Source organism: Pristis pectinata, chromosome 18, assembly GCF_009764475.1.
Source record: "Pristis pectinata isolate sPriPec2 chromosome 18, sPriPec2.1.pri, whole genome shotgun sequence".
Lineage (NCBI taxonomy): Eukaryota > Metazoa > Chordata > Chondrichthyes > Rhinopristiformes > Pristidae > Pristis > Pristis pectinata.
This window is the reverse complement of record NC_067422.1, coordinates 3,916,683-3,941,162: the sequence shown is the minus strand read 5'-3', so window position 1 is coordinate 3,941,162 and position 24,480 is coordinate 3,916,683. Positions and strand designations below refer to the sequence as shown.

Here is a 24,480-nt window from a genome sequence, read left to right as displayed (position 1 = left end):
TCTTTACGTCCTCCTCCATGATCACAATCCCACCTCGTTTATTTTCATCAGCAAACTTCATGACATTTGGTCTCCTCAGCCAAAGTGTCGACATAGGTTGCACAAGGCTGGGGCCCAAGCCTGTTATCACAACTGTTAACCTAAGAACAACCTATTTATTCCCACTCTTTTCCCTCTGTCCAATAATCAATTCTCAATCCATTCCAGTACATCACCCCAATTCCGTGTGCTCAAACCTTGTTGTTCAACCTCTTGTGCAGGACTGTATCAAATGCCTACCGAAAATCCAATTACACCACATCCAATGGGTTCTACACTATATAGTCTGCTTTTCGCACCCTCAAAAAAGTCCAGCAGATTGATTAAGTATGGACCACCTTCCTGCTCAATCCTATAAACCCTTCCAAGGTTTTCTGCCATTACATATTTTATCATCGGCTCCTACATTTTCCATGGGCAGTCGTTTGCTGTTTTCTCTCTCCATCCTTTCTTATGTAGTGGGGTTACCTTCGTTACCCTTCAATCCACAAGAACAATTCCAGAATCTATAGAAATGAACACTAGTTCATCCACTATCTTTTAAAACCACCTCCTTCAAAACTCTGGGTCACGTATCATGGGCGGCACGGTAGCGTAGCGGTTAGCGCGACGCTATTACAGCGCCAGCGATCAGGGTTCGATTCCCGTTGCTGTCTGTAAGGAGTTTGTACGTTCTCCTGTGTCTGCGTGAGTTTCCTCCGGGTGCTAGAGTTTCCTCCGGGTGCTCTGGTTTCCTCCCACATTCTAAAAAACGTACGGGTAGGTCAATTTGGGTTTAAAAAAAATGGCCGGTGCAGACTCGTTGGGCCAGAAGGGCCTGTTACCACACTGTAAATAAAATTTAAAATTTAAAAAAATCATCAGGGCCTGGGATTTAACAGTTTTCAAGACCATCAATTTCTCTGGCACCATTTTTGAAATAATAGTTGAAGAATAGTACCACCCACTATTACTCCTTCAAACTTTCATTCCATTGAAGTCAATGTGTTAAAAAAGTTAAAATGGATGAGCAAGCAGATTACATTGTGGGTTGCAAGTGTTATTGAGTCATTGACAATGGATTTACACAGGAAGAGGTTGTTCACACCAAAGCACCACAATGAGCTGAAGCTTCCCACGAAGGAACAATCTCTAAGAGGGTGCATTTTTTGAATAAAATCTGAAGATGCTAGAGAGAAAGAAATCAGCAATTCAGAACGCATCCCCAGTGAGGTAATGTTTTATTGGAAAAGTTTCCTTTTGATGGGAATTTACCCAAGTCAACTCTATTCTCAGTTCTTCTCTAAGAACCAGAACCAGGATTGTTTTGATGAGAATTAGAGGGAGACCAAGGAGTTCACTAACCACCATCTACACCCCAAACACCAAGGCCTCACACAACTAAGAGCCAGGAATGGAGGTCAGAGAGGCAGATCTCAACCATGACTCTGTCCTTGAAGTGATTGCCCTGCACTCCAATCCACAGCAGCCAGGCCAGCCTTATCACACGTCCTGAAATCTTTAAACTCAGCTGTGAGGTGCTGTAGGTACAAATCCACATCATATCTGGGAAGGGAAAGATACTCCATGGCCCTGAGAGATACCATAATCATAACTTCAAGAAAGGAGACAAGCCTGAGTCTGGTAACAGCAGAGAAGTCTCCTTGCTGTCTGCGACATGGAAAGTCATTGCCAAGGTCTTCCTCACCTGCCCCCTGAATCATCACGTGGATTCCATCCAGTGACAGAGTGGACATGATCTCCACCAGACAGTAAATCTAATTAAAATGCAGGAAATAGCATTATTTAACCTCGCTAAAGCCTTTGGCACTATCAATCAGGGGGGACCGTGGGAAACCCTCCTCAAATTTGTCCACTCACAAAAAATTTGTCTCCATCTTATGCTCGCTCTGCATGACATGCAAGTCATGATATTTACCAGTGGGTCTACAACAGAACAATACTCAGTGAAGATTGGTGTCAGACAAGGCTGAGGCTTCCCCCCCATCAGTTTTCTTCATCCTTCTTGCCACAATGTGGCTACTCACCTCCACAAACCTTCTGCCGGAGTGAAGCTAAGCATCAGAACTAATGGGAAGCTTTTCAACCTACAGCTACTGCCCTCCAGAAGCCAGGTTGCCCAAACCTTAGTAGTCAAGCTAAAGTATGCAGACAACGCGAGTCTGTGCACAGTCAGAGGCAGAGGTCCAAACTATCGGCCTGCTTACGGTCAACAAGCACAAGACAAAAGGTTCCAGAAGGGAGGAAAAGTCCTGTGGAAAATCAGTCCCTTCAACCCTTCTGAGCTTGGCACTGAAGCAGGATGTTGGCCACAGCAGAGGTAGATTTAGTTCTGCATTCAACGTCAGACTGCTGGAGCCTAACACTGGGAAACTATGACATCCCCTTCTTTATGTGAGGAGGTTTGCAAGTGATGTCCCCATTCAAAATGTAATGTTGTCAAACTTATATAATGTCAGAGGTGGAAGGAGAAAACTCGCCTTAACCATTGATTTGTGGGGTGGTTCATTAGATACAGGATGGTGGTGTATACTGGGGGCCAGGTTCTGAAGCAACCTCTTTAGTGTCAAGAGTGAAGCTTTGTAGTGGCAAAACCATTTGTTTTACAGACTGCAATTCTCCAAGCCTGCGTGGATTTAGGATTAACTGATGTCATTAACTGCAGGGCCACAAGGTGGCAGTAAATGCTAAAAATATTGGAAACAGCAGCTCAAGCAGCATCTGTGCCAAGAGAAACAGAATTAAGGTTTCAGGTCAAAGACTCAGAATTAGAGAAAATAAATTAGTATTAAATTGAAGGGAGAGTGAATATCTCTGACAGGGTGAGGTTAGGGTTGCCCTGCAGATAAGCTGGAAATTTGGTTAATGTGACCACATGAGATGCAACAGCTGTCCCCTCTTCCTTGTCCACCATCCAGTGATCGAAAGGTCCTTCCAGGTGAAGCATTCTTGCACATCTGTCAATCTCGTGCACTGCATTCAGTGTTCACAATGTGGTCTCCTCTACGCTGGAGAAACCAAAGGCAGATTGGGTGCCTGCTTTGCAGAACACCTGCATTCAGTCTGTAAGGGCTACTCTGAGTTTCTTCATGCCTGTCATTTTAATTCTCCGTCTTACTTCAACTCTGAACTATCTCTCTTGCCTCCTGCACTGTTACAAGAAAGCCCAAAGTTATCCTGAGGAACAACACTTCATCTTCTGTCTGGGCATGATGCAGCCTCAGCACTCAATACTGGATTCTCCAACTTCAGGTAACTTGCTTTCTCTGTCTGTGTCAGAACTGGCTAGGTCATCTATCCACAATACTGGCTCAGTTTTTCTCCATGCAAAATGCCTGACCTGTATTTTGCAACTCTTACATCCCTGTGTCTGTATTCTCCCTCCCTAACCCCATTAATCCACTGAACAGATGACCTCACAGCCTATCAGATTTCTGAACGGTCCATGAACACTACCTCATTTTTCCTTTCATTTTGTGCACTATTTATTTACTTATGTGATTTATAGTAATTTTAATTCTTTGCACTGTACTGTTGCCACAAAACAGCAAATTTCACATCATTTAAGTCAGTGATAATAAATATGATTCTGATTGCCCAGGGCAACCCAGGGTTCACCCTATCAGAGATATTCCCTTTGTTCTATCTATCCCTCCCCTCCTCCACCACCACCACCCCCTACGACTTTCCCTGCAACTTAAAACTAGTTCATTTTCTCTCCCAGCTCTGACCTGAAACATTAACTCTGTTTCTCTCTCCACCAATACTGTCTGACCTGCAGAGTGTTTCTAGTTTATTTCTTTTATTTCTCATTTCCAGCATCTTCAGTTTCTGATTCTCATCATATAAATGCAACCTGAAGGTGAGAAAAGATTTAATCTGTTGTACAAGCTAATACTTATATCTCTCCTCCAGTTCCACGAAAACAGATTAGCTACTCATTATTGTGCAGTTATTTGGCAGAGAATGCTGTGTGCAAATCGGTTGCCGCATTACCTATGACAATGCATTGGCTTACTCTAAAGTGCTTCAGGATGTACAGATTCTCTAAAAGGTACAATAGAAATGTAGTTTTTTCCTGTGGAATGGGATGAAGGATTCCATTGTGACTTCCGCCAAAATGTTGTCCTGTTGGAAGAACTGATTTTGGCTGCGTTCAAAATGCCTGTTAATGAAACCAATATCTCTTAACTGAAAGGAATGAATCTTTTTAAAAAGAAATACAAATCAGTGAACAAAAATTGGATAGTGATGAAGAACACTAGTGATGAAGGACAAAGCAAGAAGTCCCAAGATGGTAAAGGTAAAGTAACATCTCCAGCATTTGCAGATCAAACTGGGGGGAAAGTGTAGTAAACTGTAACGAAAATATAAAGAAGCTCCAATATGATTTAGACAAGTTAGGTGGGTGGGCAAGTTCATGGCAGATGCAGTTTAATGTGGATAAATGTGAGGTTATCCACTTTGGTTCTAAAAGCAGAAAACAGCTTATTACCTAAATGATGAGAGATTGGGAAAAGGTGCAACATGTTGATAAGAAGCCACATAGTTTGTTGGCCTTGCAGTTTTGTGCACAGTCTTGGTCTTGACATGGAAGGAGTGCTACAAAGGTTTGCTAGACTGTTTTCTGGGATGGTCGAACTGACGTATGAGCAGAGACTGGGTCAGATAGGTCCACATTGACTGTTACATTCTAATAGATCTATGAAGACTAGATACAGGGAGGACCAGAGGTTCTGGACCCTCCAATCTAAAATCAGGAAAAATTTATTCAGCCAGAGGGTGGTACACCTGTGAAATTTTCTACCATAGGAGGCCAAGTCACTAAAGGAGATAGATATATTTCTTAATGCTAAGCATTAGGGGCAATTTATAGCAGTAAATTAACCTACTAACCCACATGTCTTTGGGATGTGGGAGGAAACGGGAGCACTCAGGGAAAATCCACGCCATCATCATGCAAACTCCATACAGACAGCACCCGAGGTCAGGATCGAACCGGGTCTCTTGCACTGTGAGACAGTGGCTCTATGAGCTGTGTCACTGTGGCTGGAATAGGGTACTGAAACGAATCATGCTGAATGGTGGAGCAAGTCCGAAGCACTAATTGGCCTCCTCCGGCTCCTATTTTCAATACCAATGGAAAAGTGGAAAGGGGGGGGACGGGAGATACAGGACAGAGACGTATACGTGAAGGTGGGACAGGGGTGTGTTGTCAGAAAAGAGAACACTTTCTATTGTACATCACCTTTCACAACCTGACATTTCAAATTACTTTTGCCTTTGTTATAATGTAGTTATATAATAAAAAGCAGAGATAAGAGCAAAGAATGTACTGACCTATAAATGGATGGGAAGTTGGAGGAGGAGGAGGGTGAGGGGGAGCAGGTGGGGTTTTAACAGGGCCACACTGCAATTGTTTTCCACGGTTCGTGGGTTGTCATATTTTCTGTCACCAATGCCGGAAAGTAACTGTCACCACCTCACCCTCCTCCCTCACAGGATCTGCCAGTGATGAGTAAGATCTTTGGGTGAGGGCAGGAGGTGGTGGGTGTTGGTATATTTTTGGTTGTTTAAAAAAAGTCCTATTTGTCGGATGACATGCCTTATTTCACCACCTTCACCGTACAATCTGCCAACATTTTGATTATATTCATCTCTGCACCTAGAGACTGTATCTAACACTGTGATCTCATCTTTATTTCTGCAATGCCTCCACGTGTAGCTGCTGACTTGTCCAGCAGACCGTTAATATGGTGCTGCAACTTTTGGATCCATTTGTAGGTCTTTTCACTCACCTAACAGCAAGAAAGCTGCACAAACCCAGCAGGGACTGTGGAAAGGTTAGAAGCAGTGGGATTGATGGAGCACAGGGGGCAGAATTGGATGAGGTTATGATTAGATGGAAGGGTATGGAAATGGATAACTGATCTGATGGAGCTCCATCTTCTTGGGCCACTTACTAACACCTGCTTGCTAACAGTAATATGCACCAAATCAGGACACCCTAAAGCTGGGTCACGCCCCAGGATGATAGGCAAGGCCTATCTCTCTAATCTCCTAACCTAGTCCTTGGCATATGAATTAGGGACATTTAACCCAATGACTGTCCTCCTAGGTCTCTGTACCTCCCTCTGCAACTGGATACTCAACTTCCTCATTGGCAGACTTCAATCAGTGAGGATCGGTAACAACATTCCCTCCTCGCTGACTGTCAATACTGGTGCACCTCAAGGCTGTGTGCTTAGCCCCCTGCTCTATTCTCTATACACACATGACTGTGTGGCTAAGTGCAGCTCCAATGCAATCTTCAACTTCACTGATGACACTATTGTTGTAGGACAAACCACAGGTGGCGATGAGTCAGGTAGGAGCGAGGTAGGAGACGTGGGTGAGTGGTGCTGCAACAACAACCTGTCGCTCAACACCAGTAAAACTAAAGAGCTGATTGTTGACTTCAGGAAGGGGAAGGAGGGTGAACGTATGCCAGTCTACATTGGGGGAATCAGTGCAGAGAGTCAGCAGCTTCCTGGGCGTTAACTTATTGGATAATCTGTCCTGGGTGCAATCACAAGGAAAGCGCGCTAGAGTTTTTACCTTTTTTAGGGGGTTCGGCTTGTCACTGAACACTCTAACAAACTTCTACAGATGTACTGTTGAAAGTATCCTGACTGGTTGCGTCATGGTCTGGTACAGCAATTCGAATGTGCAGGAATGTAAGAAACTTCAGAGAGTAGTGGACTCAGCTCAATATATCACAGGCATATCCCTCCCCACCATTGGTAGCACCTACATGAAGCGCTGCCTCAAGAAGGCAACATCCATCATCAAAGATCCCCACCATCCAGCCACGCCATTTTCTCATAGCTACCATCAGGCAGGAGGTACAGAAGCCTGAAGTCCCACACCACCAGGTTCAGGAACAGCTACTTCCCTTCAACCATTCGGTTCTTGAACCAATCAGGACAACTCTAATCACTGCAGTTTAGCAACACTATAGCCACTTTGATTATTTTGTACTAAAATAGACTTTGGTTTTTTTGTTCTAATTGTGTTCTTCCTTGTAAAAAGTGTTTAATTTATGTTTTTCTTGTGAATGCTGCTGATCTGATGCTCTGTGCCTGTGATGCTGCTGCAAGTAAGTTTATCATTGCACTTGTGCACACATGGACTTGTGCATGTGACAATAAACTTGATTTGACCTTGAGCAGCAAACAGTGGCACAAATGAAGCATTCAAGTGAAGGGGTTGGTGCCAAGATAATTTGAGAGGGAAAGGAAGTGATTTCAGGGTCAATTAAAAATGACTGAGATAAAGATGTAAGTTGAACTGTCAGGTGTTTTGTGGAAATGAATCTGATGGAGCAAGTAGATCTTAATGGACAATTTGAGGTTTGAAAAGCAACAATGGGGAGACAAGAGCAAAACTGGAGACTCTTGTTTGTTCCAGCAAACCCAAAAGTGTCCATTCTAAAACTGGAGTCCTGCTGTTACAGCTAATTATCAATTTCTGTCAGCTGAAGGCTCCCATTCTATGTGCGTTGATGTCTGTGGTAAGCCTTTCAGACGAGTATGTATGGGTGGCCTACTTAAACACTCAGTCTGAAATCTAGGTCATTGCAATCCAGAGGTGTGAATTCAATTTCCACCACATCAGCTGTGAAATTTTAATTCAATTAATGATATGGAACTTTAAAAAAAAGTCTGAATAATGACGTTGACAAAACTACTAAAAGCCCATCTAGTTCTCTAAAGTCCTTCAGGAAATCTGTCAATCTAATCATGCCTGGCCTATATGTGACATGACATTTAACTGCCCTCTGAAATGGCCTAGGAAGCCTTTCATAACCGCTGAAACAGAAAAGAAGATGAAACAAGGTGGACAATTGACCTAAGCAATGAATTCCTACATGGCAAAGTCAGTCACTGTTCAGTCCATCTTGCAAAGTCTTCCTTACAAACATCTGGGAACAAATAGATGACCTGTCAGACTTCTCCATCACAAACCCTGAGTACATCCTGCCCCACTAACAGATCTACTAGAGCTAGCAGTATTGTGATATGCAAGTAGGAAGGCATAGCACCACAAGTCCTCAACATTGTCTCCAGAATCCATGAAAGCTCATGGCATTAGATCAAACATGGGCAAGGAAACCTTCCTCTTCCTACCTTCCTCCATCAACTGATGAATCCTGCATGCTGAACAACAAAATAGCAAGGGCACAGCATTTATTCTAGGTGGAGAACCAATATGCATCGCCAAGGGCGACATGGTAGCTCCGCCATTTCTTGACTTGGTTGTAATTTGAAGAATGGATCTACCAGGCTAGGCAGTCAGAAAACCAACAGGGAGGAAAAATCAACCTGACTTTGTCATCACTAGTCTCCCTGGTGTGGATGAATCTGTACACGGCAGCACCAGTAGGAGTAACCACCAGGCAGTCCTTTTGCAGACAATGACCTATCTTCACACCACGGATTTTTTCCATCATGCAGTACTGTGCTATAATTATCCTAAGGGGGGTGGATATAGTCCTGGCAGCCATCAGTGGCAGCGAAATATACACTATCACAATCTGTAACCTCTTGGCCCAGAACTTCCTTCATGCTATGATTACCACCAAATAAGGCAATCAAACCCACTTCAAGGAAGTACAGAAGGCATGCAGGGAGCAGCAGTACATATATTTGAAAAATGAGTTCCAACTTGGTGAAGCAGCAATACAGAACTACATAGATGCTAAACAGCAGAGTGAACTAAGTGATCCTACACCTAATGATCAGATCAATGCTCTTCAGTCTTTCCACATCTTGCTGTTGATGGTGGTGCTAATGCAAGGAGGAGTTTCCTAAATCATTCCTGTCCTCAAGAATGGCAGGTTCCAGCAACTAAGTGCTAAAGGCAAGGGTGGGTCATGTTCATCTAGAAGTGCCAAGCAGTTGATCCACCTCAGGAGTCAGTCTGTGGCCAATTTGAATCATATCACATGATACCAAGAAATGGCTGAGAGTACTGAATACAGTAGGAGCGATGGTAAAACTGGGGTCAAGGGGCACCATAGGAAAAACACTTCATGGTGGAGTCATACTGCACAAAGAAAGATCGTTGTTGTTGCTGGTGATCAATGAAGCCCCTCCCAGACTCAAGCATCTTCAGCTGTTTCAGTAATGACCTTCCATCTATCAAAGAGGGGACATTCACTGATGACTGCAAAATGCCCAGATCTGTTTATAATTCCTCAGCAAATGAAGTAGTTCATATCTACATTCAGTGAGATCTAATCAACGTGCAAGCATGGGCTGAGAAAGTGGCAAGTAACATTTGTTTCACAGAACTGTCAGGCAACAGCTATCTCCAACAAGCCTCGTGATATTCAAAGGCATAACCATCAGCCAGTCCCACACCATCAAGTTTCTGGGAGTCACTATTGACAAAAAATTCAACTGGACTGGTGCATAGGTACTGTAGCTACAAGAGCAAGTCAACAGCTTGATATCCTGCAGCAAGTGATTCAACTCCTGAAACCCCAAAGCATTTGCACCATCTCTAAGGCATAAGTAAGGAATATGATACAAACCCCTCCACTTGCCTGGAGGAGCACAGCTCTAATAACACTTAAGAATCTCAACACCGTCCATCATAAAACAGCTCACTCGAATGGGATACCATCCATCAACCTAAACATGTACTCCTTCCACCAGCATGGATGAAGTTTATACTATCTACAAAATATCTTGCAAGTACTCACCTGAGCTACTCTGAAAGGTCCTCCCAAGACCAGTCACTAATACCAACAAGGACAAAGGCAGTAGACATGGTAAGGGTGGAGCAGGACAGTGGAGGTCCAGCTCAAAGGTCCACTGCCTCACAGCACCAGAGAACCAGGTTCGATCCTGACCTCGGCTACTGCGTGTGGAGTCTGCACATTCTCCCTGTGATGGTGTGGATTCCCCGAGTGCTCCAATTTCCTCCCACAACCCAAACACATGTGGGTGGTAGGTTAATTTGCTGCTGTAAATTGCCTCCAGTGATAGGTGAGGGGTAGAAGCTGGGGGTAGTTGATAAGAATGTGCAGAGAACAAAATGGGATCAGTGTAGGATTAATGTAAATGGGTGCCTCAGTGTGGACTCACTGGCATGAAGGGCCTGTTTCATTCTGAGTGACTCTATGACTCTCCATCTTGACTGGCAAATATGGTGCCATTCGTTCACTGTCACTGCATCTAAACCCAGGGACTCTCTACCCACCATAGGAGTATCTTCACTGGAATGATTGCAGCAGTTCAAGAAAGTGACTTATCACCACCTTCTTAATAGTGATTAGGGATGGGCAGCAAATGTCAGCCTTGCCAGGAACACACACATCCTGAAAAATGAATATATAAAAAAAATTGCTAAGATATTACAGGGGGACCACCTGAATATCTGTCCTGATTGCAATAACTGAGGTTGATCAGCAGATTCTGAAGTTTTGATGTTTATTCCCTGTATTATGGGGGAAAATGCTCTTCACGTGTGCAATAACAATAACTTCTATTTATATAGCAACCTTTAATTTACAAAACATTCCAATGTACTTCACTGAAACGGAATTTGTCAAAAAAAAACACTGCATCAGAGAAAGAAGGACAAGTAATCAAACCCTTGGTCAAAGGCACAGGTTTTGAGGAGCACCTTAAACAAGAAGGTGGAGAGACGGGATTCCAGAGCTGGGCTCTAGGGCGTATCCTCAACTGTTGGCCAAAGGAATCCATGATGCACAAGAGGCCAGAATTAAGAGACACAGAGTTGTCAGAGACGTGTAGGGCTGGAGAGGTTGTTAGAGAGGTAGGGCACAGACCTATGAACCTTCAAGACTATGGAAGAATTTAGAACATAGAACAGTACAACACAGGACAGGCTCTCTAGCCCACAATGGCTGTGCCGCCCATGATGCCAATTTTAAACGATGAACACTATGAAAATTTCAATGATGCGACACAAGACGGTGATCCACCATAAGTCAGTAAGCACACAGGACAATAGGTGAAAGGGCTGGTGTAAGTTGGTTTAGAATGGCAGTATGAGCTCAAGAACATTGAAATAAGTAATCAGCCAGCATGGTAGTAACTTATGAGCAAATCGACTGCATGTCCTCATGAGGATCAACAAAATTACTAGCGAGTTCTGAGTAACTGGTGCTCAGTGTTGAAACCATCCCAGGGTTGAATTGAACTGTATTTCCTTTTATTTAAATTATTTTGGGACAATTCTATGAATTTTAATTAATGTTAGAGACTTATTTTCATCTGCTGATATAATGTGTGTTTTGAGTACTTGGTTTTATTAAGGTTGGAACGGATGGAAAGATTTCCAGGATTAAGGATTGAAATGTTGTTGACTAAATGCCATATTCCAAACACTTACCCTAAAGCAAAGCCAAAAGAAGTTATCTTTCTTGAAATAAAGCACTGTCATTTGTTGACAAACTAAAATGCTGCTAGCATTATCTCCTCTGCAGTTGATGGTAGTCATTCACAAGTCAGTTTTAATAAATAAATGGATTGACTGCTGATTAATTGAGTTATATAGACCAGCAAATTACATTTGATTAATTGACTGAGCTTGAGAAAAGACAGATCACCTTAACCCATTTGAGGGGGATGCCAAAGGTCCTGCCGAAAATAAGCAGCGTTCTCCCCAATAAACTGGTCAATACTACAACCAAAGTCAGTAAAAAGACTGGCCTAAAAATTCAAACTAATTTTTGTGTCCTTTGAGCTTCCTGTCAGTCACAATGGATTTTCAGAAGGACATTTATTGTCTGAAAAGGGGCCTTAAGGTACATTTCTAGGCCATTGCTTTTAATAGCTATGTGCAGGACTGTTCATATATTGTGCTTGGACATTATGTTCTGAATCCATCTCCATTTGTCAGGTTCCTAAAACCAAGGGTTTTTCCTTGCTGACTCTCATTAGAACTCTGATTTGAAGTAAAGTCTAATAGAAGACTCCTGTTATTTTCTTTTTGTGGAATATAGAAATATAGGTAATGAAATTATTGGCAACAACTCAGGTTTAAAATATCTTGTACTTTCTGATGATGATTAATATTAGAGGAGTGAGAATTTGACTTTCCATTTAGCTCTTTCCTTCCATGTCTTCTGGCACTTACTCATACTGTGATGCTCTGTTGACACAATCCACCCTTTGTTCCCTCAACTAAATACCAGCTGACATTTGCCAGAATGAATAAGTCATTTGAGCAAATCCATGTACAGCTAAATTTAATTTTTCATTTAAAGTTTAGGTATCGCAGGCATGGCAAGAACTTATTGTCTAGCACTTCTTGCTCTGAGGAAGTATTTTAGGTTCAATTAGGTGTCAACTACTGTGGTGTAGTCCAGGATAGTAAAAAAGGCCAACTTATGTAATGTCAGCAAGTGTCCGTCCCTTAAGAACACTGAGTGAACTAGCTGGGTGTTTAAAACAATTCAGAAGTTCATGGTGCAACAAACATTCTGCTGGAGGAACTCAGCGGGTTGGGCAGCATCTGTTGGGGGAAAAGGGAACTGTCGACATTTCAGGTCAAAACCCTGCATCAATTCCTTTTCTCCCCACAGATGCTGCTCGACCCACTGAGTTCCTCCAACAGATCGTTTGTTGCTCTAGATTCCAGCATCTGCAGTCTCTTGTGTCTCCAAAAGTTTATGGTAACTTTTACTAAATTGGAATCTTAAATTGAATTCCATTTTCAAATTAGAATTCAAACTCAGAACCCCTAAATTTGGGTTTACTGGTCTGTTTTATACATTTTCTCAGTTCAGACATCAATTATATTTCTATCCACAGCTGCTGCCTGACCTGCTGAGTATTTCCAACATTTTCTGGTTTTATTTCAGATTTATAATATCTTCAGTTTTTGTTTTATTTTTCCATATCAGGTCGTGACTGGATCTATGAAAAAATTTTTCTTTTTTTTTGCTGAAACATTTCTTTTTAACCTCGTCATTACAAAAGAAGTGATCTTTTTTATCTTCCCTGTGCAAATATCAAACAGGTGCAGAATAAATCTATCTTTACTGCATCCAAAGTCAACCTAGATAAAACTCCCTCCACATTACCCACAGAGGTTACTTTCCGGTACCACTACCGTGAAATTTTCCATTTCCTCCATCCTTTTGGTCTGTTCATTGTGCGTGGGTGTGGGTTATGGGCGAGAAAAGGATTCAGAGACCCCAAAGCTCTTAATTACAAGCTGCAGTATACAATCTCCTTCTATGATGGCCCTTTATCAACGTAATTCAGCTCTCAGCTCCTCAAGTTGAAAGGACAGTGTGCTCCTCATTGTCGCACTCACTGCTTAAAATGGAAAATTGGCAAAAAGTATCTAAAATTCAACTGAAAACGGCAATGAGCGGATCTGAGATGAGGTGATGCTGCAACTCAGCTGTGGTCAGTTTCTCGTAAACCATGTATGGCTAAAAGCTGTAACACCTGCCTTCTCCATTGGTTCATTTCCTCATCTCAGTAAAACCACAGCTTGCTGTTCACACTTACTTCACAAAGTGATTATTTCACTAGATTAAAAGTAGAGTCAGAGAGAGATGCAGCACAGAAACAGGCCTTTTGGCCCATTATGTTTGCACCAATTTACACTAATCACCCGTTTACACTACCCATTTACACTAATCCTACATTAATCCCTCTTTTTTGGGAGAGCATCTCATCAGGCTCTGGGGATTTATTCACTTTTGTGCCTGTTAAGACATCTAATATATCGTCCTTTTTTGATGTTAACATCTTTTAGAATATCCCCATTCCCCATCCTGATAGCTGCAACTACAATGTCTTTCCCCTTAGTGAATACAGATGAGTAGTATGCATTTGAGACCTCACGCAAGTTCTTTGGCTCTGTGTGCAGATTTCTGGAACTGACAACACCCAACAAACTTGACTGACATTTTCTAACCTGGATTTCAATCCTTTTTCAGTGGTTTAAGGACGTGTACCTTTCTCAGAGCAACCAAGAATGGGCAATAACATCTGGCCAAACCAGCCATGTCCATGTAAAAAATTACTGAAAGAATGAGTAATCTAATTGATCACAGCAGACATTAAACTACCTCAAACAACTATTATAAACTGCTGGGTCTTAACTGACAAATGGATAAAGTGTGCAGGGGTTGGAGAGCCAGAGTGAATTATGGTTTATGAAATGTTGCAAAGTGTGGAAGTAGTCAGGATTTCGGGAAGTTCTGTTCTTAGAGCTGTGAGTCTCTGCAATACATTGTCAGTAGGAAAGGAACCACTGCTTCTTGATTGATCATGTTCCTTGATTGAATCATGTTGATACAGTAGTACTCAAAGATCTTGTTAAGAATAATGGCGTCAATACTGCCAGGTAAGTGTCTTCATAAGTAACAAATGGTCCAAGTGATCTTCTGGACTGATTTCAAAGACCCATAATGGTCAAAAGGGAAATTTCCAGCTTAAAGGTTTCCAGATGAAAAAACAATAAGATGCTGGAGGAACTCAGCAGGTCAGGCAGCATCCGTGGTGTAAAGCAGACGGTCAATGTTTCGGGTCAGGAAGGGTTTCCCTTTATTCGGCCTTGGATACTTTATCTGGTTGTGTTCCCTGCCATAAGAAATTCCACAAGTGGACAGAACGTGTCCAGTCATGATACTCTAGTCATCATGTTGTGTGGAACAAAGCTGGTAGCCTGTGCTACAACTTATCCGGCGGTGGAAAGAATATACTCGCCCACCAAGCGATGGGTTGTCAACGCCTTGCTGTTACTTCAGGCGCTGTTATTGCGGTTTGGAAATAGGTAGTTTTAGATCAGATAATCGCATTGTTCTTCGACTTTGCAGGGAGACAGGAAACGTATGCACCCCGCCTCCCTCTGTGTCTGCTGCAGATAGGATGTAACCGATGGTAACTGGGTTACTTGGCGTGGAGGGCTGACTTGCCTACTGCCTTTTGACTGCCCCCCAGGGCTGCTGGACAGCGGTGGCTTGACGACGAGGACATCAGGCCAGCCCGTGGAGATGCCGGTGAGATTCAGCGACCCGAGTGACCTGGTCTCCCCCAAGGCGGTGGCGCGGCTGCTGCAGATCCTCTTCACCTGCGCGGCGCTGGGTCTGTCCAAGACTGCGGGTGACGGCGCGGCCCAGGGCGGGGGCTTCGCCACCTTCGCCGTGGTCGCCTGGTGCTTCTCCTTCACCTCCACCCTCCTCGTCTTCGTGGTGGAGTTCACGCAGGTGCACAGCCTCTTCCCGCTCACCTGGAAGAACCTGTCGGTGGCCTTCGCCGCGTTCGCCGGTCTCATGAACCTGGCCGCCTCGGTCACCTACCCGCTGCTGGTGGCGGTGAACGCCGGCGAGAAGCCGCCGCGCTGCGCCCAGCCCAGGGCCTGGATCCACCCTCCGTGCGCCTACCACGCCGCCGCCACCGTCTGCTCCTCCCTGGCTTTCCTGGCCTACGCGGCTGAGGTGTCGATGTCCCGCAGCTCCCACCGCAGCACCTACCTAGCGACGGGGCCCGGCCTGCTCAAGGTGCTGCAAGTCTCCGTGGCCTGCGTCCTCTCCGTTCCCTTGGCAACCGGCACCATCCCCACCTTCCCGGTCTTCTGGTGGACGGTGGCCGCGCTCTGTGCCTGCGCGCTGCTCTCCCTGGTTGCCATGGTGATGGTGATGGAGTGCCGGGCCTGCTGCCCGGTGCCGCTGGAGCGGCTGCTGGCAGCCGCCAGCGCCGTCGGCGCCCTCCTGTACGGCGCCGTGCTGGTGGCCTGGACCCTCGGCCTCAGCCGGCAGGACGAGCCGACGGCGGGATCCGGCGCGACGGCCTGCCGCTGGAAACTGTGCCTGATGTCCACCGTGCTGATCAGCGTCAACTTCCTGGCCTACGTGGCCGATCTGGTCTACTCGGTTAAACTGAACTGCTCCAGGAACTGAGAGGCTGCCAACACTGCCCGCCGGTGCAGTCCGTGCGGGGATCTCACGGTAAGGCTGCACCCTTTCTCCCATCATGGACCAAAGCAAAACACTGCGGGTGCCGGGAGTCTGGAATAAAACAGGGAATGTTGAAAAATACTCATGAAGGTAAGGCAGCATCTGTGGAGAGAGAAAGGGGCAACATCTCGGAACAGGAGGAAGGGGAGGGGTCCGCAGGATAGGCAGGTCTGTGACAGTGTGGAGACCAGGAGACAGTGACTTACACAAAGGGTGATGGAACAACTGAAGAGGGTTGATAAAAGCATTAATGCACAACAAAGTTTAAAGTCGAGTTTATTGTCATATGCACAAGTACATGTGTGCACAGGTGCAATGAAAAACTGCCTTGCAGCAGCATCACAGGCACATAGCATAATATAAGCAGCATTTACAAGAAAAACACAAACATAAATTATGCACAATTTTTACAAGAAAAAAGCAAAATTATAACAAAAAAAAACAAAGTGATCAGAGTGGTCATAGTGTTTCTAAACTGCTGTAGTATTTAGGGTTTTTCCAGTTGGTTGAAGGGAAGTAGCTGTTCTTGAACCTAGTGGTGTGAGACTTAAGGCTTCGGTACCTGCTGTCTGAAGGCAGCTGCGAAAAGATGGCATGGCCCGGATGGTGGGGATCTTTGATGATGGATGTTACCTTCTTGAGGCATCCTGTAAATACTACTGATGGTGGGGAGGGATGTGCCCATCATCTATTGGGCAGAGTCCACTACTCTTTGCAGCTTCTTTCGTTCCTGTGCATTAGAAATTGCCGCACCAGACCATGATGCAACCAGTCAGGTTGGTCTAGACGTGTGTAAAATAGATGAAGTTGTGTAATATGAAAAACTACTAACAGAAAAGAAGGAAAAATTTTGAGTTCTGGAATTCCTGCTTATCTGAAATTGTTAAATTCAGTTTTGCGTATAGAAGACTGTAATGTGTCCAGATGAAGATGAGATGTTGTTCCTTGAGCTTGTGCTACATTGGAACAACAAAGGAGGCTAAAGATAGTGGGAGTCATTTAAAAGCCAGCTGGTCATAATTCAGGGCCAACATGTTCCTGTAAGGAAGAAAGACAGGATCGAGATGAATCTTGGATGTTGTAAATGTAGTCAAAAAGTAAAAGGAAGCATATGTTATGTGTAGAGAGCTGAAATCAGACAGGGCTTGAGGAATATAAAGGAAGCAAGAAAGAACGGAACGAAAAAAAACGGAAAACAAAAGGAAGCAGGAATCGGGAGGGCTAGAAGGGGCCATGAAATGTCTTTGGCGAGTAGGATTAAGGAGAATCCTGAAGCATTTTATACATACATTAAAAACAGGAGGGTAACTAGGGAGAGGGTAGGATCGCTGAAGGACAAAGGAGGGAAACTTACGCCTGGTGATGGAGGGAAATGGGTGAGATACTAAATGAGTAATTTGCATTGGTATTCACCAAGGAGAATGAGGGTGGAGGATAGTGAGATCAGGGAGGGGCACGCTGATATTTTAGGGCAGGTTGATATCACGAAGGAGGGGGTGTTGGGTCTATTGAAGAACATTAAGTACCAGGGCCCTGATGGGATCTTCACAGGTTATTGAGAGAGGGCCAGAGAGGATTTTGCTGTGGCCCTGACAGAGATCATTGCATCTTCTTTAGCCACAGGTGAGGGTCCCAGAGGACTGGAGAATAGCCAGTGTTGTTCCTCTGTTTAAGAAGGGTAATAAGGACAAACCAGGAAATTATAGGCTGGTGAGCCTTACTTCAGTGGTAGAGAAATTATTGGAGAAGATTTTTAGGGATAGGGATTTTATCACGCAGGAAAAAGCGTGGACTTATGAGGGATAGTCAGCAGGGCTTTGTGCGGAGGAGCCCATGTCTTGCAAACTTGATTGAGCTTTTTGAGGAGGCGACAAAGATGACTGATGAGGGGTAGGGCAGTAGATGTTGTCCACATGGATTCAACAAGGTCCCCGTGGTAGGCTGGTCCTGAAGATAGGATTGGATTCAAAATTTGCTTGGCCATAGAAGCAGAGGGTAGTGGTGGAGGGGTGTAATTCTGACTGGAGGCCTGTGACCAGTGGTGTTCTGCAGGGATCAGTGCTGGGACCTCTGTTGTTTGTGATAATATATAAATTACTTGGATGAAAATGCCTGTGGGCTGATCAGAAACTATGCAGACGACACAAAAATTGGCAGAATAGTGGATAGAGAGGAAGGTTGTCAAAGGATATACCAAAATATAGATCTGTTGCAAATATGGGTGGAGAAATGGCGGATGGTGTTTAATCTGGACAAGTGTGAGGTGCTGCACTTTGGGAGGTCAAATACCAGAGGAAGGTACAGTAAATACAGGACCTTTAGGAGCATTGACGCACATTTAGATGGGCACATGATCACGCAGGGAACAGAGGGGTACTGACCACATGTAAGCAGATGGGATTAGTTTAAATTGGCATCATGGCCACCACAGACATAAGATAAGATATCTTTGTTTGTCATATGTACATTGAAACACGCAGTGAAATGCTTCTCTTGCATAGAGTGTTCTGGGGGCAGCCCGCAAGTGTTGCCATGCTTCCAGCACCAACATAGCATGCCCACAACTTCCTAACCCCGTACGTCTTTGGAATGTGGGAGGAAACTGGTGCACCCGGAGGTAACCCACGCAGACACGGGGAGAACGTACAAACTCCTTACAGACAGTGGCCGGAATTGAACCTGGCTCGCTGGTGCTGTAAAGCGTTACACTAATTGCTACACTATCATAGTAAGCCAAAAGGCCTATGTTCTATGACAGAGAGGTCAGAGTGTGAGTGTGTTGGAAAATTAAGGTAACAGGGAAATAGAATTCTGGTCATGCCAGGCCCTGGCAAACAGCCTCTCGAACACTTCAGGGCTGAATTGTTTAAGGAGGGAACATGAGTAATATTGACACATTATAAGACAATATATTGAATTGATGGTACAGTGAATGTAGGAAAAGACGTATATCGATTATATTTGAAAATCAAAAAATTTGAAGATGCTGAAAATCTGAAATAAAACAGAAAATGCTTCCTCTCTCTTTCTAGTTATGATGAAGGGTTACAGACCTGAAATGTTGCTTGTTTCTCTTCCTGCAGATGCTGCCTGACCCACTGAATTTTTCCAGCATTTTTTGTTTTGTATTTACTATGTATATATTTTGAATAAAGTATAATTTTGAAGTAAAAAAATAAGCAGGTTGGAGAATATCATGGGCTGAAGTGCTTGTTCCTGTGCTGTAGTGTTCTATGTTCTAATTATGAAGCCCCACTCTGACTCCCCACTGCACTGGTGGGAAGCAATCAAAAGGTTTTTCATCCTCAAAGTTGTTCAGAAACAAGGAGCGAATTAGGGGGAATTGTGTCAACTCCAGAAAAGTATGTAGATTCTGCTTCTGCTGTTGGGGGTGGATGTGGAGGAGGATGTGTAGCTGACAAGACTCATTCTTTGCCTCAGAGTCTTCCAGGATTAGCTTCTGATCCAGAGTTCACTTCTTGGAGCAGAATGAAACATGCTCATGTAAGTTCTCCCAAAAGGTTCACAGAGGGAACTCTGTGATCCACAGCCTTAAGGAAGAGGATGACTCAGTAACATCTTCACATATGGACTCATTGAAGAAATGCAAACTCTTTTATTCCAGTTTGTATGGCAGAAAGGCCACAGGTGGCACAGCCTCCTGGAACGTGCCATCTTCTAAATTGGAAGTTTTAAACAACAGCAAGGAGAGTCTGGGACCAGCCACTGACTCTGGAGGACCTAACATGTTCCATCCATTCCCCTGAAACAAATAAGTGCCAGAAGTAATGGCTTATGGCTGAGTTGTACTTGGCTGTGGGACTGGATGGACACAGACCCACTGGAAGGATATAGCATTATTCTTCTAGCTGGCAGAATGTCAAAATCCATGAAGAAGGGCATCATCCTCCTCCTCTACAAGTCGAAGGGTGGTGGTCGTGGTGGGGGAATGTCAGAAACTGGAGACCCAATTGAATGTGGATGACAAGATTCCGTCCAAGGTCATCGCCAATTGAGTCAAGTCTGCTGTAAGGCAGGTGATCCAGCCGGACCAGACCTGTGCCATACCCAGCAGGAAAATCTGACCGCCTTGTGATGCTAATGATACCAGGCAGTGGGGCACTCAGGTCAGAATCAGGTCATGATATTTGTTGTTTTGCAGCAGCAGTACAGTGCAAAACATAACTTATAGTAATTTTTATGTCTTTTTTAAAAAAAGTGCGAAAGACGGATAACGAGCTTGTGTTCATGGGTTCTTGAAGCGTTCAGAAACCTTGTGGCGGAGGGGAAGAAGCTGTTCCTGAAACATTGAGTTTTGGTCTTCAGGTTCCTGTACCTCCTCCTCCCCGATGGGAGTAACATGAAGAGGGCATGTCAGAACCTCCCTGTACAAGGTCACTGTCACCGTCTGCTGCTCAGGCCCATGGTTTATCTGCAGATTGATCAGCAACCGTGACCTGTTTGAACTGGCATTGAGGGCTAGAGTCAATTGCAGCAAGAGTGAGGCAATGTTCTTTGGCACTGGCCTGACCGATCCTCTGTTCCTTCCACCGTAAGATCTGACTACCGAAGGTGCTAGGTATTTGGTTTGGAGGAGCCGGAGCATGTGGCAAGAATTGGATGGAGCAGATGGCCAACATGAAACAGAAGTTGGAAATGTGGGAGCGGCACTCCCTCTGGATGGCAGGCAGGAACCCGGTCATCAGTTGTGAGGTGGTCTCAGTGTTGCTGTACGTGACACAGGTGTGGCCATACCCCTCTCCTGTGCCTGAGCTGGAGTTGAAAAACAAATGTTACCATGTGTTGAGGTCCTTCGTGTCGTGGGTGTTGCAAAGATGTACCTGGCCTTGTTGCCGCGCAATGTTTCAATCAGTTGGACCTTGCCGCACTACTTTCCTTCGTAGAAAAGTTCCTACGGAAAAACACCTTTAATCACGTCCATGAGACAGACGCCAGCATGGAATGTCCTGGAGGCCCTGCAGGAGAAGGAGATGGTGGATCCTGTGTGATGGTTCCTCAAGCAGACTGTCTGTCATTTGGCAGAATTCCTCGTCTGCAGAAGTCACTTGGTTGGTGACTGCAGTCCAGATGAGATGAACATCCACCTCCTTGTGGACTGTACCGGAAAAAAATGCAACGGTAGAATTCTGTTGGAGCTAGTGGAGGATGATTTGTGAAGGATGATTCACGTCATGTTATCATTAATTTATTAAGCAGACTACTTAAACTGGGTAAACCTGGTTTCACCCTACCAGAGATGTATTCTGTTTAACCTATCCACCACACTTAAAACTAACTAGTTTTTGTTCTTTCCCAATTCTGGTGGTCTGACCTGAAGCATGAACTCCTATTTCTCTTTTCATGGATGCTGCCTGACTTGCTGGACTTTTCCAGCATTTTCTGTTTTTATTTTGGATTTCTAGTTTCTGCAGTGTTTTGATTTATAGCTACATAAATGTAAGTCCTTGCAATGTAATTCTTGAAGTCTTGGAATTATTCTGGTAAATTTGCAATGCATTCTCTCGACAGCAATATATCCTTTCCAAAGTTTGTCGCCCAGAACTGCCCAAAGTTCTTCAGATGTAGGTTTAACTGGTTAGTAAGAAATATGGGGAAAAGGTGAGTCTATGTAATTACATGAAAAACCAATCACAACCTTATTCAATTGTGGAACATGTTGTGGGGCTAAACAGTCTCCATCTGATCCTACACTTTTTTAAATACATTAATATATTTTATACCTGGGTTTATGGTATGGTACAGAGTATAATAATGGAATGTGTGATCACTGATTGAATGTCATAAATACTACACAGCTGCACTTGCTATTGAATTATAATGCTGCAAGAGGTTACAGAGGTTTGGGTGGGCAGATGGGGCAAGCTTGTGAAAGTATTTGAACACAGGGAGGAGAGTTTTATCTCATGGAATAATGCAGCATGATAGGAGGCTATTTGTCCCATCGTGCCAATGCCAGTTCTTCAGTGAAGCTCTTTGTTTAATCTCTGTTGCCTGCACTTCCTCTTAACCTGGTCAATTTCCTTTCCCTTCTACTATTTATTACTTACTATTAAATTTGCTCCCCTTTCAGGCAGTGAATTCCATAACCATTATCACTCATTCCATTAACAAAAAGTTTCCTTCTGACACTTCTGTTTTTTGCCAGTCATCATACATTTGTGTTCTTTGGTTTCTAACCCTTCGACCACACCCCCACCTTGGTGATCACAACCCCCTCTCCAACACAACAGATATTCACTATTGACCATGGTTTTGATAGCTAGAATCCAGATGTCTTATTGGCACTTTTCCCAATCTCCACTAAGCAGCACGTTGTAGGTTCCAACTTCCTTGTATAATTTTTTTCCTTTACCTGTTGCCTCTTCTTCACCCATTCTTCACCTTCTTTTCCTTCCACGCCACTCCAGTTTCCTTCTCCTACTCCTCCCTATCCCCTTTCCTCAGCCCTTCCTCCTCCCTCCACATTCAATTCATTTATCCTCAAACTTTTAACCCTGCCTTCTTGAATGCTACACCGGGCTTGAATGTTGGGAAGAAACAGAGGACGTCACTGTCCCAGTGTCCCAGGGTATTGAAAGGGACTGCTGTTAGAAGGGAGAAGTCCTGGCTGACATGTCCCTTCACATGTTTCAGGTGCTCCCTCCAATGATGTTACCTGTTTGTGGATGGTTCGGTGGATGGTTCCGGAATGTGGGTGGCGTCGTCTTTGATCCTTTTAATGAAAGGTCCTTGGTGCAGGAATTTTGCCGTCCTCTTCAGACAAGACCATTGTGCAAAGCTTATCATGCAAAGGATTCATAGTGGATTGGCAGGTGAATGAATTGCCTGTGTGAATCTACAGAGGCTGGACTGCACCTTCTAAGCAGCACAATTATTTAAGGAATCCCAGTGAAAACCCTGAACTCTCTTCGGTTTTAAACCCAACTGTTGAATATTACCCTTCTGTCGGAATTTCTTTAAGACGGGATAATGTAAAAACGGATGGTGATATTTACGGTAACTTACCAAAAGTGGACAGGGCCAGCGAAGCGCTCATCATGGTCAAACTGAATTCCACCCTCTCTTTCTCCTTGGGGCCACTCTTTAACCCATGAGTCTGTAAACTCCTCTTTGCTCATGTTAATATGGAAAAGCATTTTGTGTGAATATATCATTTTTTACACAAAATTTGTTGAGTTGAATCCACGGTCAATCAGTTCGCTTTTAATTTCCCTTTTATCTATTTTCTCCTATACACTATCCACAATCAGTGCTTGTTTGTAATAAGAACGGGGATTTCTGTAACCAGAAGTCACATTGTGTAATTTCCCATAAGGCAAACATTTCAGTAGCACCGGTACTACCATTTTACCACCTGTGAAACTGGCCTAATTCAAACTGGGATTTCCACCTTCAGAAAATGAAATTTCACCCAGCAGCCACCACTGACTCATGAAAATAATTCCCAGATTTTGTGGCTGTAACAACGGTGAAAGTGCCTGATTTGTCAGTGATAATGTCGTGAAGCTGAGAGCAACTTCTCGTGTGTGCGCATGTTGAAACTAAATGCAGAAAAACATATTTTGCAGCCTTCTCCTGTGTAATTTCCAGAAATAATGGATTGAAAAATATCTAGAGTTTTTATGAAATTCTTTTGATAAAAAAAATGTTACTTTTTGTTACTTCGGGTATGAATGAGATTTTAATGCTGTACCAACCACTGCACCTTCAAAAACAAATATTTTATATTCTGTATGTATATAGTCATTCTTGTATTTTTAAATTATTTTTATAAAGTTTGTTTATGGTAATGCATTTACTGTCATAACCTTGTGTATGAACAAATCATTAATTTGTGCTTTGTTAAACATTTAAAATATTAGTGCCCAACAAGTAATGTCAGAGTAGTAGAAATTCATTCCAGAGACTGTTGAGTCCTTCTTTGCAGCTTCTTTTGTGGCCAGCATAGAGTTCTGTCTTTTTGCCACTGGCTGCATACTGAAGCCAAAGCAACCAAGATATTTCAATGCATAGATTTATGCTCAGCACAGTGGCAGCACCTCCTCAGTAGACAGGCATGGAGTCTGTTAGTACACCAGAAACAACAGTGTTGCATTACATTAATGCACTAGCCATTCAGAGAAACCAAAGTGGTTTAAGAATTTGAAATCAATGTTAGAAATATAAAATGGGGAATACTGATGAAAAAACAACAAGATGCTGGAGGAACTCAGCAGGTCAGGCAGCATCTGTAGAGAAAAGCAGATAGTCAATGTTTCAGGACCTGAAGAAGGGTCCTGACCTGAAACATTCCTGAAGAAGGCTCCTGACCCGAAACGTAGACCATCTGCTTATCTCCACGGATGCTGCCTGACCTGCTGAGTTCCTTCAGCAACTTGTTGTTTTTCCATCTCGATTCCAGCATCTGCATCCTTTGTTTCTCTATG

The 24,480-nt window shown here is 43.8% G+C and overlaps 1 protein-coding gene across 1 annotated transcript; it reads left to right on the top strand.

Annotated features, from left to right (window-relative positions):
- Positions 1-10,542: 10,542 nt before the first annotated feature.
- LOC127579888 (myeloid-associated differentiation marker homolog) lies at positions 10,543-23,824 on the top strand. Its single transcript, XM_052032932.1, has 2 exons — positions 10,543-16,024; positions 22,688-23,824. Exon 1 carries the CDS (start codon positions 15,071-15,073, stop codon positions 15,974-15,976), a length of 906 nt encoding a protein of 301 aa, XP_051888892.1. The 5' UTR covers positions 10,543-15,070; the 3' UTR covers positions 15,977-16,024; positions 22,688-23,824.
- The last annotated feature ends 656 nt before the right edge of the window (positions 23,825-24,480 follow it).